Source organism: Carcharhinus amblyrhynchos, chromosome 15 (genome assembly GCF_965287045.1).
Source record: "Carcharhinus amblyrhynchos chromosome 15, sCarAmb.v2.hapA, whole genome shotgun sequence".
Lineage (NCBI taxonomy): Eukaryota > Metazoa > Chordata > Chondrichthyes > Carcharhiniformes > Carcharhinidae > Carcharhinus > Carcharhinus amblyrhynchos.
Genome location: NC_137338.1, coordinates 52420225 through 52435032, shown reverse-complemented (window position 1 = coordinate 52435032; position 14808 = coordinate 52420225). Strand labels below are relative to the sequence as shown.

At 40.7% G+C, this 14808-nt stretch overlaps 1 protein-coding gene across 9 annotated transcripts in view; it reads left to right on the top strand.

Annotated features, from left to right (window-relative positions):
* Positions 1-14808, top strand: part of dmd (dystrophin) — a 1714977-nt gene that overhangs the window by 793549 nt on the left and 906620 nt on the right. For all 9 annotated transcript variants that reach the window (XM_080203928.1, XM_080203931.1, XM_080203930.1 and 6 more), the window contains one exon: positions 1698-1859. In XM_080203928.1, coding sequence (XP_080060054.1) covers positions 1698-1859 — 162 coding nt within the window. The remainder of the gene's footprint in view (positions 1-1697; positions 1860-14808) is intronic.

Genomic DNA, 14808 nt, shown 5'->3' with positions numbered 1-14808 from the left:
TTTCCTCGCAATCATCAGTAGAATGATAGAACTCATTAATCCCATAAAATGTCATTTGCTTGCCAATAGCTTGCTCAAAAAGCCAGGCACCGGTAGGTCTACTCTGTATCAGACCACATGACAACTTTGATCCAGCCAGGATTTATGAGTTGAATGCTTTGAAATCAAGGCAACCCATGAGCAATGGTGGCATGCAGACCTCTGAAAAGATGGAGTTCCTCATAGAAATGTTCTTGGCATTAATTTTCAGTTTCTTTATTGATGACATTCCCCCATTATTAAGGCTAGGGAAGCTTGTCAATCATTACAGAATTTTCACTTCTGTTCAGATAGACTGTGGCACCAAGCATATTGACAAAACCAAATGCAAAGACCTGACTAACTTACTCTTACAATACAAGATTAAAGTCCAACAGGTTTTTTTGGTAGTAACCAAATACCAAATAAACCTATTGGACTTTAACCTGGTGTTGTGAGACTTCTTACTGTGTTTACCCCAGTCCAATGCCGGCATCTCCACATCATAACTTACTCTTCTAAATGGTAACTTGATTAAACCATATAAGATCTTGAGGGCTCTAGATAGGGCGGATGTGGAAAGAACGCTTCCCCTTGCAGCTATAAGGGGTCACCCACTTAAGATTTTTTTCCCCTCAGGTTTGTGAGTCTGTGGAACTCTTCCCTTCAAAAATGAGTGGAAGCGTACTCTTTGATTATTCTAAGGTAGCGGTAGATAGCAAAGAAACAAAAGGTTTCTGTAGGAAACAATATTCACGGTATGAGGTAATGTGGTTACAATCAAATCAGCCATAATCTTTACTGAATGGCAGAGCAGGCTCAAGGGGCCAAGTGGCCTACTCTTGTTCCTGATTCTTGTGCTCATGTGTTTGTTTTGGGTGATACTTCAGAAATGACGCAAGAACAGTATTATGCTGCAACGTCAGATTGCCACAGCTACTAACAATACACCAACCATTATCTGCAGGCGTTGTGGTACCTAGCTAACAAAGCTTAGGGAACTGTCTTAACAGAGACTGAGCTTGCAGATGCCTATTATTAAAATGCACTACAAGATGTCACAAACTATGATAGCATTGCCCAGCTGTGGCTTTAAATCTGCAGAATGGTCTTCCTTTCCCTTCATGTTTTGATGTTGCTTCTTAATCTCTTTTCAGCAGAAAGAAAATCTGTAGTGAAAGAAATTGTATTGAGGTGCTTCACAGCCAATTAGGAACTTTAAAAATTTAATCTAAGTTTTAATGCAGTGTGACGCCTTATGATTTTCTTGTTCCCCCCATGATGACATAGCCCTTTAATTTACACACTTTTGTTTCCTTCCTGCCATTAGTATGCTCTTTACACTTGACCTGGATCTGTGATTAATGATGCAAATGAGCCTACTGAGAACATTTGAATGCTATTAGTACATTACTATTCAAGTGGGGTTAGCACCCATTCTTTGATTTTTTTTTGTCTTCACATGGAAAATCATTCCAATTATTCCACTTTTTAATACTGTGCATGCACTGGCCTTTTCTATGGAACATTGTGGAATTGAAATGAATTGAAAACAGCCAAGAAACTTTTCTTATTTCAATAAGTTACTGCTGATTGTTATTCTCAAAAGATCTCGGAGTTCTGCTGATGCGAGAGATGAAGCAGAGTGTTAATGACTTGTTTTTCCCTGACCCTTCCAGGCTGTAAGAAGACAGAAAGTCCTTGAACAGAGCATTCAATCAGCACAGGAGACAGACAAAACCCTTCGTTTAATCCAAGAATCTCTTGGATTGATTGACAAACAGCTAACGTCATACATTGCTGACAGAATTGATGCAGCTCAGGTCCCTCAAGAAGCTCAGGTATGTCAGAGGACGATATACTTCAGCTTAGATTGCAAATCAGCAGAGCATTTTCTTTTTTTTCAGAATAGAGAAAAATTTGTTTCCTAATTAAAATTATAAGAGGAATTAAGCAGACCCACTGTTTGACGGACTCTCTAACTGAGGATAATTAAGGCATGACATTCTTTATTACGTTTGTTCATTCTCCCCATGTAAAGCATAGGACACTTTAAAAAAAATGTTGATGCTCTGACAGAAACTGTACAAGCATATTGCCTCTCCTAGTTATGCTGCATATAAGACATCATTCTGGTATTGCATTTCAATTATCTTTTCTTCCTGTTGTTGGCAGCAGCTTGTTCATGGTTATCCAGTTTCCTTTCAAATCACTTGACTGTGCTGTCATTCATGGTTCATCATCTATTCTTGCCAATTCATGGGTATCTGAAGCTTGAAAGGGTCTGTTCACTGTCCACTCTTTTCATCCTTCAGATCAATAACCTGCCCCACTCCTCAAATATATCCTTTTCTTCTATATTTCCACTATGCATACATCAGTTACATTTCTATTGCATACCCCAGGGCACACCATTTTTTTTCTCATTTCAAATGATGCTTGAATGATTTTCATGGCAACCATATTCTCCACATAGCTGATTTTTAATCCCATAAATTTCAGAATTGTGATCCTATGATGACATCCTCAAGTGCAAAACCACATAATTAGCCACAGCCAACTCCATATCATTCAGTTCCAACATCTTTCTTCACTGTCTAGATTAATGGAATTGCTATCACTTGATTCAAATCTTCCATGTCTAATATAGCCAGAGTACTTCAACTAATGACATCTCTATCCAGTTTCACATTGTTATTTCAGGAATACCCAAGAATCTGTCCTTAGTTCCTTCCTGTTCCTCATCTACGTTTTCCCCACTTGGCTTTGCGACATCCTCTGCAGTAACGGGGTCAGTTTCCACATGTATGCTGGTTACATTGAGCTCTAATATTCCGCTTCCTCTCCTCACCTTGACTTTGATTGTCTGGCATTTAGTCATAGCTAAGCTTCAATTTCCTTCAGCCGAGGACTGGAAAACCTCCAATGTCTCCTCCACAGACTGTTTCCTAACGAGTGATAATAACCCCTTCTTGGCAATTGCCTCATGCTGAACCAAATTGTTCAATATTTCAGCAATCTGTTCATCCCATACTGAGTTTCTGAATCCATATACTCTCCCAAAATAAAGACCATGGTCAGGCTTTCCATGCTGTACTCAGGAAATGAGTCAAGCTATTTCCTAAGTTTGAAAACCCAACCCTATCACCTCTGTCCATTCCTGCCATATTTTCATCTGAGCAGGCAGAGTTTGGGTTTTCAAGTCTGCAGGCAGTGTCCAAGGGTGTGGGTGCAAGGGGATTGACTGGAAGGCCGACTTCAATTCTCCAGAATGTCAGCCCAGCATGATTTGAGCTGTCATCTCTCACCACCCTCCATCGCCACCAACCTATCCCCATGCTCTTTCCAAGCTGTCTCAAATCTCCCATGCCACCGGATGTCCCTAGTACCTCCATACATCCCATGTATCCTACAAAACCAATTACTCAGCATCTACCATGGGCAGACCTCAAGATACCTTTGAAACAGACATTGAAGGAAAGTAAACATCGAACAATTTAATGAAGCTCATTTTCAAACACACTTCATGCTGAAAGATGCTCGCCTCCATAAAACCCATTTTTACTCAATGACGCTATAGATGAAGCTTAGAATGCTGTATGTTTTATTAACAATGCTGTCAACTTATCCAACTTGTCGACCTTCATTGATTTATGCATAAATATGTTCAGGTTCCTCTGCTCCTCCATACCCTTTAGAATTGTACCCTTCACTTTATATTATCTTTCCATGTTCTTTAACACAAATCAATTCATATTTCTTTGCATTAACTTTCATCTGCCACTTGTCTGCCCATTCTACCAACCTTAGCCTTGGGTGACTGTGTTGAGTTTGTACATTCCCTGTGTCTGAGTGAATTCCCTTCAGGTACTCTGGTTTCCTTGCACAGTCCAAAGACATGTAGGTTAGGTGGATTGGTCATGCCAAATTGTCCCTTAGTGTCCCAAGATATATACTAGATGTATTAGTGGGGTAAATATGTGGGTTACAGGGATAGGGCCTTGTTGGGATGCTCAATGCAAACTTGATGGGCTGAATGGCCTGTCTCTGCACTGTAGGGATTCTATGAACCTATCTATGCCCTTTGAAGTTCAACATTATCCTCCTTTCAATTCACAAAACCCTCCTGCAACTGCCAATCAAAATTTTAACACAATTCCCAGCTCTCAAAGCTGAAGGGTTTTTTTTGGGGGGGCATCCACAATCCACACTAAAACACAAATTGTAACTTGGGGATGGAAATTAAAATGTCCTATGCTCCTCACAAAAATGTCCCCTGATCTTAGAAGAGGTGTATGCAGAATTCACTAGCCTTGCCACCTTACACTCTCCATTCATTCCCTATGGCCCCTCATTACCTCAGTGTCAAGCTATGTCCTTCCATGCACCCATAGTGGCCCTTGATACCTTCTACGCCAAGCTATGTCACTTCCTTGCCCTTTGTAACTATAACTGTCTAGACCGAGTCAACCCTGTATTGACAGCAGAATGTTTTAAAATGCTTTCAGTCAAAGACCGTTTTAGTTCTTTAACAGTTCTCTGGGCTCTCAGCCAACATATTGAGGCTAGGCTGACAGCCCAAACATCCATTAATTTGTTGAAACAGCTAAACCCCAGAGAAAACATTGCTTAATTCACAACTCAGGCTCTCAAATCTCTGCTGTCAAATTATCAATGTTTGTTTACATAACAAGTAATTTCATAGATTTGTAGTTTTTGTTGATACTTTAATGAGTCTGGATTATTGACACTTTTATCAGCTTCTAGGTAACATCAAAGAAAATTATGAATGAATTACTTTTTAAAACCTCTTTTTTAAATATATTACTGCCACTACAGGGTTCATTTGTTCTGAATAGTGTATACTGAGTGGGTCAGTCAGTACGGAATTACCATAACTTGACATCAGAGGCATGAAAGGCCAGATGGAGTGGGTAAAGAGGCAGAATTTGACATAGTGGGAAATGGGGGGACATGGGGATGTGGATGGAACAACAAAGCTTGGCAGGTGGTGTGAGTGAAATTACAAAGCTTGGTGAAGGGGGCATGAGGAGCTATAAAAGGTTGGTGGAGGGCAGAAGGAGGACGTTTTCAGCTTCCCTTTCATAAGATCCCCCCTCCATTCCCACTATGTCAAATTCTGCCTTTTCGCCTCCTCCCTCTGGCCTCTCATACCCTTGATGTCAAGCTATGGTAATTCCATGCTGTCTAGCCTTCATGACTCCTCTGAGAAGCAATGAAGCATGACTTAAAAACTCTGTGAAAATTGGAGAGGAATAGGTCAGCCCTACATCCAAAATGGAGCCAGCCAGGTCAGGCATGCCACATGCAAGCTTTTTTTTGTCAGGAAATGGTCTGTATCATTTAAAGACACTCCTGAAAATCTGACAGCCTGGGAATGGGGGTAGGATTAGGGGAATTAGGACCTGACTACCATTTTTAGGGGGCTCCCAACTCACTGAAAATGTAGACTAAATATCTGACCCCCGCATCTCTTCCCCACCCACCACTCAGATGACATCATCTGCCTCTGTTTCTACCACAGCCTATCTACCACTGAAACTTCCGTGCATAATTTCTCCTACAATCCTCCTATACTCCAGCAACTTCTGATGCCCCAGAACTCTACCGCCTCACCTACCACAGGAATCGGAGTGAGCAAGGGGCGGACAATGGGAAAGTCCCATTGACCTCGGGAGGGATTTTCCTGTCTCAGGTTGAGTGAGGTCGTAAAATCCCACCATGGTGTCTCATGTGGCTATTCACACCCATTCACCACTCTCATTCTCATCAAAATATATGGTTCTCAACCTGGCAGTGACTCAAGTTTAAACATTCATCTGTTGTGTAAGTGACTTCTGCAAAGGTATATCGCAGGTCAGATGATAGGTCACAATATAAAGAATGGGAGAGAATGACTAAAAGGTTAATCAGGAGAAGTGAATTAAAGTATGTGAGGATGCTAGTTAGAAATGAAGACCAACAGTTTCCATGGGTATTTTATGATGAAAAGAGGAAATAAAGTGAGTGTTGGTCCTCTAGAGAATGAGAATGGAGAGTTATAGGAGGAAGTAAGGAAATGATGGATGAAATGAACAAATATTTTCAGTAAAGAGGATACGGAAAACATACCAGTAATATCTGTAAATCAAGAGGTGAAAGAGGTGGGCGCAATGTGGTGGCACAGTGTTTAGCACTGCTGCCTCACTGTGCCAGGGATCCAGGCTCAATTCCTGGCTTGGGTCACTCTTTGCGCGGAGTTTGTACGTTCTCTCTGAGTCTGCATGGGTTTCTTCTGGATGCTCCAGTTTCCTCCCATAGCCCAAAGATGTGCAGGTTAGGTGGATTGGCCACGCTAAATTGCCCTTTAGTGTCGGGGGATTAGAATGGTAAATATGTGCGGTTGCAGCGATAGGGTGGGTGAGATTATTATCGGTGCAGACTTGATAGGCTAAATGGCCTCCTTCTGCACGAGGGAATTTATGAAAAGGAAGGAAGAACGTCGTAATATTACAATCATTAGACAAGCTGTACTGAGCAAACTTTTGAAATTGCAGGCTGACAAGTCTGCAGGTGCTGATGAACTTCACACTAGGGTATTTAAAAAAGTGATTAATGAGGTAGCAAATGCATTGGTTTTAATTTTCTAAAATTTGAAAGGTTCCATCAGACTGGAAAGTAGCAAATATAGCCCCTCTACTCAAAAAGGGAGAGAGGCAGAAAATAATCAGCTAGTTAGCTTGGCGTCTGTCACTGGGAAGGTGTTAGAATCGATTATGAAGCAAGTTATAGCTGGACACTCAAGATAATCAGGATGGGTCAACCATGTTTTGTGAAAGGAAAATCATATTTAACCCACTTATTGGAGTTCTTTGAAAGAATAACATGCAGTTTGGATAAAGGTACGTCCGTTTGTGCTATATTTGGATTTCCAGAAGGCATTTGATTTGATAAGGTGCCACATCATAGGTTAAGGCAAAAGCTCATGGTATAAAGGGGTAACATTTGACCTGGATTGATGATTGGCTGGCTGGCAGAAAACAAGAAGTATGCATATCTAGATCTTTTTCCTACTTGGCAGAATGTGACAAGTGAAGTCTCGTAGGGGTTTGTGCTGGGGCCTCAACTTTTTACAATTTATACCAATGTCTTTGATGAGGTGAGTGAATGCATTTTAGCTAAATCTGCAGATGACACAGATAGGTAGAAAATTATGTTGTGAAGAGAATGTAAGGAAATTGCAGACTAATATAGATAACTTGATTGAGTGGGCAAAAATATGACAATGAAGTACAATATGGGAAAATATGAAGTTATTCAATTTGGCAGGTAGCATAAAAAAGCAGGACTTTACTTAAACGTCAAATAACTGTAGAATTCTGAGGTGCATGAGTCACAAAACATTAGTAAGCAGGTACAATTAAGAAGGCTAATGGAAAGCTATCCTGTATTGTGAAAGCAACTGAACATAGAAGTGAAGATGTTATGCTTCAGTTATATAGGGCATTGGTGAGATCACATCTTGAGTATTGTGTGCAGATTTGGTCTCTTTATTTTATGAAGGATGTAAATGCTTGGAGGCCATTCAGAAAGGGTTCACTAGATTGATATTTCAAATCAGCAGTTTGCCTTTCGAGGAATGTCTAAACAGACTGGGCTTGTTTCCGCTAGAGTTTAGAAGAGAGCACTGACTTGCTAAGTATATAAAATTCTGAATGATATTGACAAGGTAGGTGTGGAAAGAATGTTTCCTCTCGTGCCTGAGTCCAGAATTAGAGGGCAATTTTAAAATTAAAGGCCATCCTTGTAGGAGGTGAGGAGATTTTGTTGCTTCTGGAGGGCTGTATGACTTTGGAACATCTTAGCCACAGGATGACGGTAGAGGTGCGGTCATTGAGTATTCCCTTGCCCGACGAGATACCGAATGGTAGAGCAGGCTGGAGGGGCCTAGTGGGATCCTTCTGCTCCTATTTCATATGTTTGCATGTTCTTTCATATTTCCTTTGGCACAACATTACAGTCTTGCTTTATCCCTAGGTTAAAAGAAACTAAATAAATGCAAGCTATTGTTGCTGAGAGTTCATTGACAATGGGAATAAGCAAGATAGCTGTGAAGAAATGTTATTTGCTGGTAGGTCTTATTGCCTGCATAAGGCAGCACTGCTCAGTAGTTGACCAGGTAATTTTGCAATACAGTGCATAAGGTATGTTTCCACTAAAGCTGGGCACATTGGTGGCCGTGCAGCAAACTGAAAGGTATCACATAGACCTTATTCAGGGATGAATAATATGTTTCCATGACCTTGCAAAAGAAGTAGTGGGACGGACACCAAAAGGAGAAGGTTGCACCCATCACCGAAAGTTAAAAGGGAACACTGTCAACAATCAGGTGTACCTTTATGAAGTAATTTTATATTGCTGATGTCAGTGATATCAGTAATGGACTTCAATTTGAAGAAAGCCATGTACTTAGTAAAATACAGGAATCCCATATGTTGCAGGTTTTTCAAAGAAAAATAAAGCAGTTCACTGGACTGTGAAAACAGGTTGGCTGTGACCTGGATAGTGTGTTTGTGTATTTCATCAGTATCTTCTGCTGTTGATTACAAGTCACAGGAACATAATACTGCAAGATAAAACTGCAAGTTGATATGACAACCACTGACAGAGCCATCCCAATCTTCATTGTCAGACACTGCAAACCTTTGTAACCGTCTTCTTGACAAATAGTAAATTCTATATGCATATTTTAAGGATATAAAGAGCAAGACTTCAGTAAGGCAGTGAGGAGAGCGGGGCTATAGCGAGGAGAGCAGATATCACTGCACTTTATGAATCCAAGGGGGATAGGTCTTGAAGGATGGAAAACAGTAGGAAAATGTTTGCTTGTATGATCCTAGCCCTAGACAGCAGAGCTTAGTCTCCAGTCGTCTTGAACTCCCTTGCCACTGGACCAAGGCCTTGTTTCATCAAGCCCGTGTGGAAGCTGGTGTGTAAGGGTCACCTCACATTCGAAGAACTCACTCGAAGAACTCACTCCAAGACATCTTTTCCCCCTTAAAATGAAGTTTAGGACCTGGAACATCATGACTCTCGTGGACAATACCAACTGCAACAGACTGGAACGATGTGCAGCTATCATTGCCTGGGAGTTCAGGTGTTTTGACATTGACATCATCACCCTAAGTGAGTCTCGGCGAGCAGGGGAAATCAAGCTCAAGGAACAAGTTGACTGTTACACCTTCTTCAGAAGAAGATTGTTACTTCATGTGGTTAGTTTTGCCATTAAAATAAACTCGTTCACTACCTAGGACTTGCCTTGTGGGATAAACAAATGTCTCATGAACCTTTGGCTCAGCCTAGCCTAGAACCAGTATGCTACAGTCCTCAACTTATATGCCCCAACCTTGGATGCTACAGATGAGTCCAAAGAGGAATTTTACTCCAGCTTGAAGGCTGAGGTCCAGCAAAAAAAAACAGTGACTTAAAGAAAAGTTGGTGGGTGGATCTAACAATTAGCTCTCAACCATAACATGTAGGTTCCTTCAGCACAGTCAAGACGCTAAACGTTTAATTATAGAATGACGATCTTCAAAAAGAGAGAATTGATCCATCGCACCTTGACATTCAGTGACATTACCATCACTGTATCCATCACTATCACATCCTGGGGTTACCACTGGCCAGAAATCAAACTGGACGAGCCATATAAAACTTATAGCCACACAAGCAGGTTAAAGGCTAGGAATCCTGCAATTAATAACTCACCCCCTAACTCCCCAAAACTTGTTCACCATCTACAAGGTATAAGTTAGGGTGTGATGGATTACTTTCCATTTATCTGGATGAGTGCAGCTCAAACAACATTCTGGGAGTTTGACACCATCAAGGACAAAGCAGCCGCTTTATTGGCACCCCTTCAAGAACCATGCACTTCCTTCACCATTGACAAACATGTGGCAGCAGTGTGTTTTTAGGAACTTACCAACGTTCCTTAGGTAACATCATCCAAATCCCTGACTGCTGCCATCTGGGAGGACAAGGGTAGCAGACACATGGGAACACTGCCACCTGGAGGTTCGCCTCAAAGTCATTCATCACTCTGACTTGGAAATATACCACCATTCCTTTGCTGTTGCTGGGTTGGAACCCTGGAATTCTCTCTTTAACAGCACTATGGTACCTGCGTTGCAGGAACTCAAGGCAGCTCACCACCACCTTCTCTAGGGCAACTAGGAATGGGCAATAAATGATGGCCTAGAGCGACACACATCCTGTAAAAAAAAAAATTTAAATCCATTCACAATATAAATACAACCAAGTCCCTCGAACAACACAGGTGCACGTACACAAGAAAAGATGAGTTTAAAAACAAAACAGGCAGATAGATTACTAAACTAGTAATAAGAAACAAGTCGCATATCATCAGCCAGTCCTTTCAGGTTTCAGCATTGCAGGCTTGGAGGATTTTCTCTCCTGGTTCACACAATCTTGTGGCTGAGCTTCTGTTGAAAAGAAATATAATCTTGCGAGTGAAAACAAATTAGGCTGTTTCACTGCCAGTGATGATTATCCTTTAGAACGAGGGTTTTATTTTTGTCGGGGCTGACTCTTCTGTGCTGCTGGTCCCAGAATGCCTTGCTGGATTCTCTTGTAGAATTGTAAGACATTGTCCCTCCTCCAGCTAGTTTTAATTATGTGAAGGTAGTTTTGACGTGTCCCATGAAAGGCATTATTTGATATTCCACCTTCATGATGCAGACAGGTCTGGTAGCCATTGACTTTTAATTCCCTTCCATTGAAATGCTGAAGAGTGATAATTTTGCACCAGAAAATCCATTTGCATTTTTAAGTAACTTCCCAAAGTTATTGTCCCTGTCCAGAAATCACAGAAGTCACCTGACTGTCCAGAAATTCTTTTGAGAGAATAGTGTCCATTATTTCATGTTGCTTTCTTACCACAGTCCAAAGATGTGCAGGTGATGTTGTTTGGCCATGCTAAAGTGTGGGGTTATGGGGATATGGGAGTCGATGGGCCAAATGACCTCTTTCTGCACTGTTGGGATTCTCTGATACGACTGTCACCAAATTGAGAGTGGAGCTGAAATGGCAACTGTGTCTGAATGGCAACCCATTCAGCCTCCCTGTTTAAGATGCATTTTTTCACTTCCTTATTCAAGATCAGTACATGATATTTCAGAAACATATTAGGTATTTAATTTTGCAAGGTTTATACTTTTTTAAGAGAATAAATTTTAATAAATATTTTGTAAAAAAACAATTACTTCCTCAAAACCTTGAATTTCTTCTTCAATCATGTGACCCCATGTACAGGATTATAGAGGAAATTTACATAATCCTTCAAAGAATTAATAGATTTGTTTCTCATCCCCAGGTGTGTCTCCTGTTATTGAATGATGAACACAAAGTATAACATTCACAGGAGTCAGAATAAATTACTTTAAATTCCAGTTCAGCAAATTTTTGATTTGAACTTCCCAATAATTCCCAATAATAAAGGATGCCAACAAATTTTTACTGTAGCAATTAGTTTTGGCAAGTATTCTTGATTTGAATAAAAGACTGAGGCTGTCATTTACTTAGTCTTGGTGTATTTGTGATAAAAAATGTGCGTTGCTCACCACCTTGTGGTTGTTTGAAGCGATTGCTGAAAGTGACTAGACGATTGGAGTAAAGTTACCAAGTTTGTGATAAGCTCATAATCTATAATTTCTTGCCCCGTCCATATCCATTCAACATCTCAGTTCACAGCATGACCTCTAATCCGATGAAAATGTTACATGCGCATCTCAGTATCCATTTTTTCTTCCATTTCCCGGGTCTCTGAGCTGCCTCTTCCATTTTATCATAGAATCCTACATAGAATTATAGAACTCTACAGTGCAGGAGGAGGCCATTCGGCCCATCAAGTCTGTACCAACCGCAATCCCACCCAGGCCCTATCCCCATAACCCCATGCATTTATCCTACCCTGACACTCGGGGGAAATTTAGCATGACCAATCCAACTAACCTGCACATCTTTGGACAGTGGGAGGAAACCAGAGCACCAGAGGAAACCCGCACAGACATGGGAGAATGTGCAGACTCCACACAGACAGTGGCCCAAGCTGGGAATCGAACCCGGGTTGCTGGTGCCGTGAGGCAGCAGTGCTAACCACTGTGTCACTGTGAAGCATATCTGATCACTCATGCAGATTTCTTCCTCATTCCTGTAACTACAGGAGATTGCCATCCCACACTGAAATTAAGCAGTTTCAATAAGAACTGCAAAGGGCTGTCAAGCCTGATCACACAGTTACTGTATTATTCCTATTTTATCCATCCAGATATGTCCCACAGTATTATCCACACCTCACAGCCGCATCAAATTGTTTGTGATTCCAGGGCACTTGCCTCCAGTACCCTCTATTTTGAAGTTTACTATCACTTGGTGTTGAAGAACTTTGATACAATTCTATACATTTCTCCAGTAAATCACTTCCCAAGAATACAAGACTCTGGACGACTTATCCCACCCAGCCTTTCCTCTTGCTGCAATTCTTGGTAGCACATAATCACCACATCTGAGTGACATATCTTTTACTCCTTTAGACTCCAGTGGTATCCTACATTCTTATTTTTTGGATCTTCCTTTGATGTCTCACCAGAACTTACCTTCTCCTCCAGGGTTCATATCTATCCCAATTTGCTCAGAAGAACACCACTCCTCTATGCTTTTTGAAAGGTCTACTGTGGAATAATAAATGCAAACCAACTCCCAATGAATGTAGTCCCCAAACAAAACTGGCTATTACTCTGATCAAATTGAGCCTAAATTGGCATAATCTCTGAAGCATACTGCAATGGCAATGTAGAAAGTTGAAATATGCACACTGCGGGGCAGGGAAGCATGTACTATTTGAGGACAATGAGAGGGAACTTTACTTGTTGAAATGGCCATGGTTGAAACACTGATGTGAAGCAGAGGGAGAACCATTCTCAATTGTTTTCCTCTTGATGGACATTTAAAATTAAAAATAACATTAATAATGAACATAATCCTGAAGGTGGAAATTGAAATGTGTTAAATATTAAAATATATTGCAATATACAGTCAGTTGAAATATGTTACATCTTACATTAGGTAAGTGATTATATAACTGCACCAATAATCCAGAACCTTGGGTTAACTAATCAGGCAAAATGAGTTAAAATTCTATCATGAGAGTTTGAGAATTTGAATTCAATTTGTTTTAAATTAGGGGTGGGATACTGCAAAAATGTTTTAAAAATGTAATTGATTCACCATTGCCCTTTAAGAAAGGAGGCCTGACGTCCTTACTCCCTCCGTCAGAGCTTTTTGTGACTCCAATCCAAAATGTTTGACACTTAACTGCTCTCTGAACTGGCCCAGCTAGTCATTTAGTTATATCAAACTTAGAAGACCAACTATCATTTTCTCACAGAAACTAGGAATTGATGACAGATGGCCATGTCAACAGTGTCCTTGTTTAAAGAAATGTTTTTTTAAAAGCAAGGACATGGCCATGTGTTAGAATGGCAAAACCCACCAGCTCACAACTTGCTGATCTTATACCTTGTTTGCACAGATGGTAGCAAGTGAGAGTGTCGACACACACACATTTAGGTGACTGTCATCCCATTCCTTTTTGCTGTACAGTATAATTCTTGGTTTTCTTTACCTTTTGTAAGAAAGAACATCTTAACTCACTGTTGCTTGAAGTGTTAAACCATTAACATAGGATTCCTACAGTACAGAAGCCGGCCATTCTGTCCATCCAGTCTGTGCCGAATCATCTTACTCAGAGCCTATCCATGTGACTATATGTATTTACCCTTCTAATTCTCCTAACCTACACACCTTGGGACACTAAGGGGTCATTTAACTTGGCCAATTAACTCTTTGCACATCTTTGGACTGTGGAAGGAAACGGGAGCACCCAAAGGAAATCTACATAGACATGAGGAGAATGTGCAAACTTCACACAGTCACCAAAGGCCGGAATTGAACCTGGGTCCATGGCAGCAGTGCTAACCACTATGTCACCATGCTGCCCCATGAGTTAAATTATGAGTTAATGGCATTGTGAAAGAGCATTGGTTATGCAGAGCAACAGTGCAGTTTCAATTTCCATTCCAGCTGAAGTTATTGATGAAAGCTTGCCTTCTCAAACTTGTCCCTTGCTTGAGGTATGGTCTTCCTCAGGTTAAATCACCACCTGTTAGCTCTTCCCTTCAAAGGTAAGAGCAGTCTATAATCATCTGGGAATTTGGCAATTTTATTTATTCGCTACTACAGTGATGGCCCCTCTTCATCCACCTCCTTAACGGTTTAATATATGAATTGTATCAACTGCCACAAGGTGCCACATACACTTTAACACTGAGTAGAAACCTGATCTTTACTTTTGGTAGATGGTGCACAATATAATACAAGCGGTGAAACTTGAGATTTTTATTTGGAGGGACAGGGGAAAGAAGTACAAATGGTTCCATAAATAGAGAAGAAAAATAAATTGACTAAGTTACTTTCACTGTTTTAATGTTGATAACATAACTGGTTGTTCATTTGTTCACTGTAATGTTGAAAAACAGCCCTCTAGTTACCGACTTTTCAACAAGTATCAATCGGTTTGCCTTTGCCACCAGCTCAGAGTGTCTGTTAAATTTCCAAGTCGGACATCCTCCATCTAATTTGAATAGATTGGTGTAACTTGTAAAGTATGAGTCAAGAGTTTGATGAGCAGGGTTGGGTGAAGATCCATCA